The 3,382-nt window shown below is 31.3% G+C and overlaps 2 protein-coding genes across 7 annotated transcripts in view; both read right to left on the minus strand.

The window, feature by feature from the left end:
• LOC108756796 overlaps positions 1-3,382 on the minus strand; it is a 35,636-nt gene that overhangs the window by 8,071 nt on the left and 24,183 nt on the right. The window lies entirely within an intron of this gene.
• The window catches only part of LOC108756800, a 2,834-nt gene continuing 2,413 nt past the window's right edge, over positions 2,962-3,382 (minus strand). The window contains exon 3 of the mRNA XM_018500853.1: positions 2,962-3,075. Within this exon, the coding sequence (XP_018356355.1) occupies positions 3,041-3,075 (35 nt within the window). The 3' untranslated portion in view covers positions 2,962-3,040. The remainder of the gene's footprint in view (positions 3,076-3,382) is intronic.

Below are 3,382 nucleotides of genomic sequence, written 5' to 3' on the forward strand. Positions count from 1 at the left end.
CAATATGTATCAGAGATCTTTAATGCAGTTTATAATAGTTTCAGATTTGTATTTAATGATGATAATTTTGTATTTAATATAATAAAGAAAAATGTAGTTTAATATATATATAGTATATTTAGTCAAAATATCTATGCATAAATTAATATTATAATAATATTAAAGCCCAAAGAAAGTCACATCGTTTTGAAGCTTTTTTGAGACTTTTTTTAAGACTATTTTGACAGATTTCTGTACTAACTTTACTAGTTTAGATATATTAGAGATCTTTTGTGTGATCTATCTTTTGATTTACCTTTTGATGTACAACAATTCAGTTTATTAAAAAATAATATGTCGATATAGCGATAATTATTCATATTGTTGCTGTTCTGGAATGGCTATTCATTTCTATCAATTTTTTTTTATAAACTGTTGTTTTATTGTGAAATTATGTAAAGATTGTTTATAATGACGAAATTATATACTTTTAATAATATGATTTTATCATACATTAAATTAAGAGATCATAAATATGTTTAATTTGTTGAGGATTATATAACAACAATAACAAATATAGCTAAAACGTTTAAAGTCGTTTAGAGATTGTGTCAAGGAATAATTAGTTTAATTTTATTTTAAATAAGTATGCTTAATAAAAATTAACTTTTTTTATTTTTACAAATATTTGATATCATTTTGCTAGATATATATATAAATCGAGATAAATAATTTATCTTTATACTTTTTAAATTTTCCTACATCAAACAATTTGTATATAATTTACGTAATTTTAATGTGAGTTTTTGTCGATTGAATTGGACGTGTAAGCGTATGTATAATACAATAATAAAGCTTATATTATTATTAGAGCGATGGTGGATAAAGCAAATACAAAGGATATATTAGGAAATATATTTATTGTTATCATATAATCGACTTTTATTATCGTACATGCTGCTCTTATGCGAATAACAAGGATTTATTGACTCGCACGTAACGTTCACGAGCAATAATTCATGACGTCTGATAATCGTGATCACAGATACAGTGCGACAAAAAATTTTATTCGTTGATGACGCGACGATTTTCTAAAGTACCTAAGATGATCGACTTTACGCTCTTAGGTCGCGATACAATATTATACGAATTTCGCCTGTAACTCAACAACAATTTTCTGATGACGTGTTTGTATCTTGCGCAGATTATCGGACACTGAGCGACAAAACGCGGCGAACACATGAGACAAGAAGTATTTTAATTACAAATAAATAAATAAATAGATACCTTTATCATGGCTTTTTTCGCGCGATCTAATCGAGATTTTACGAAAGGCTACTCTTCATTGTAAATTCATGCAACCAGCATAAAGCTAGATAAGCATTAGAGATGTAACAAGATATATATGGATGTAACAAAACACATGTCGATTTTCAACGTATTGAAAAAAGAGCAGAACTTATTTATGCCGGAATTAAAAGTAATATTTTAGATAAGAGACGCAATCACAATTATATTTGCAATTCGTAAAATCTTATTTACATGTATGACAACATGCGTTTTTTTCTTGTTTTCAGATAATACAGTCTATCAAGATAATATTTTTATTAAGATAATATTTTTAAGATAGATATTTTTGTGTTATTCTAATTCCAAAAATTCATAAGTTCTGTGAAATTTTAATGGTGAGATATCGATAATTTCAGTGTAACTGTTATTATTATTGAATTTTAAACTCAATCTTTTTAAATCGGCATTTTTGTCGAAATGGTTTGTAATTCATGGCAAATCAGATTTCTTTTCACTTTAAAACAAATGACTGACATAAACACATTATAGGAACTGTCTGTATTGCTAAGAAATCTCGTTATATAAATAAAATCATAGGCAAGACATTCGTTCATAGCTTCGCGCTAACTCTGGGCCTTAGCCCAGTTTTCATTTCATTCTTGAGATCTCTTTAGTCTTATAAATATAATGTTGAAGAGGAAGGTTAGTTTGAGGATCAGTAGGTTTTATTAGGATAGAAGAGAAACAATACAGAAATCGAAAAAACAGAGAATCCAGAATGAAAGGTTTTAGTTTACAAACGATTAATCTCTCTCATGTTAAATTAAACGCTAGAGCGTATATATACCGCAATCTAGGTAGAACACTATCCATAGTCTTGACAACAGCGATTGTTTACATTTCCTTTTTCCTACACTATAAAGTCCTACCTATTACTGAGTGCGAATGTTATCGATGAAATGCAACAAATCGGCGGTATCGCTCTTCGTGACGTTAACGGGTTAACGGATAAAATAAAACCAATAAACAATATTCAGCGTTAGACGACGGTCGGATGTTAAGGATCGAGATTCTATATAAAAAATGCATACGTTGCGAGAATAATTCTGTTTATCGCGTGATCATCGGCAGATACCGGACCAACATACTATTTAATATACTGGCTCTTCTCTAATCTCTTTAGTATCGTATACGCACAGCCGATGTGAATTATTTCTCTATAACGTCCTTTTATTGATCGTAGGATGCGTTTATATCTAAGCTCCTTACAAACATAACAATTAACAGAAACATTAAAATCGCTCGCGGATGTTCATTTATTTTTTTGCGCATGACACACGGATGAATACATCGCGAAGAAAGATGACGTAGTTGATGACTCTAGCGATAAAAATGACATTATGACACTGATGATGATGACGTTGACAATGATAACAATGACGAAAGTGAATTCGACGGCAAATATGATGATGGAATAATATTATTGATAATTGATAAATGACGACAACAATGTGTTAAATGGCAACAAGATATTTCGTTCCTTTAAGAAACATGAAACATCTTTACTCGCTTAATAGCGAAATTTATCTTTTTCTGTTAGCACATGATAGCATAGAGCACCTGGCTTCTTCCGTCATTGCGCGGATTTTTCTGTCGAGCGAATTTTTCCTTCGTTCGACCATCGTCCTGCGAGTCCTCTTTCTTCATTTCCTAATCGGCGTTCACACAGCCCGACCTCGCGCGTCCAGACGCCGATGTGCGTGTCGGCCATTTAGACCTTCATGAGGTATGGTATTCCAGCCACAACTGCAACAACCCACAACCCGACCCAACTCTCAGTGAGAGGACAGAAAAATCATTCTCACGATCTTTCGCGCCTTTACACATTAAATATGCTTCTGTCGTCTCGTCTGTCCTCTTCCATGACGATGTATGTTCGAGGGGTCCGAATTCAGAATAGATTTTTATATCGACCAATGTATATAATTTATAAGAAATGTATTTACGAACGATTTTACAAACATTAGGAGCTAGATTACTTTACGAATTGTTTTTTCAAGTATATACCGAAATGAAGATTGCGATAGTAATTTTGTTAACAATAATGCACGAA

This window comes from Trachymyrmex septentrionalis, unplaced genomic scaffold, assembly GCF_001594115.1.
Source record: "Trachymyrmex septentrionalis isolate Tsep2-gDNA-1 unplaced genomic scaffold, Tsep1.0 scaffold13, whole genome shotgun sequence".
Taxonomy (NCBI): Eukaryota; Metazoa; Arthropoda; class Insecta; order Hymenoptera; family Formicidae; genus Trachymyrmex; species Trachymyrmex septentrionalis.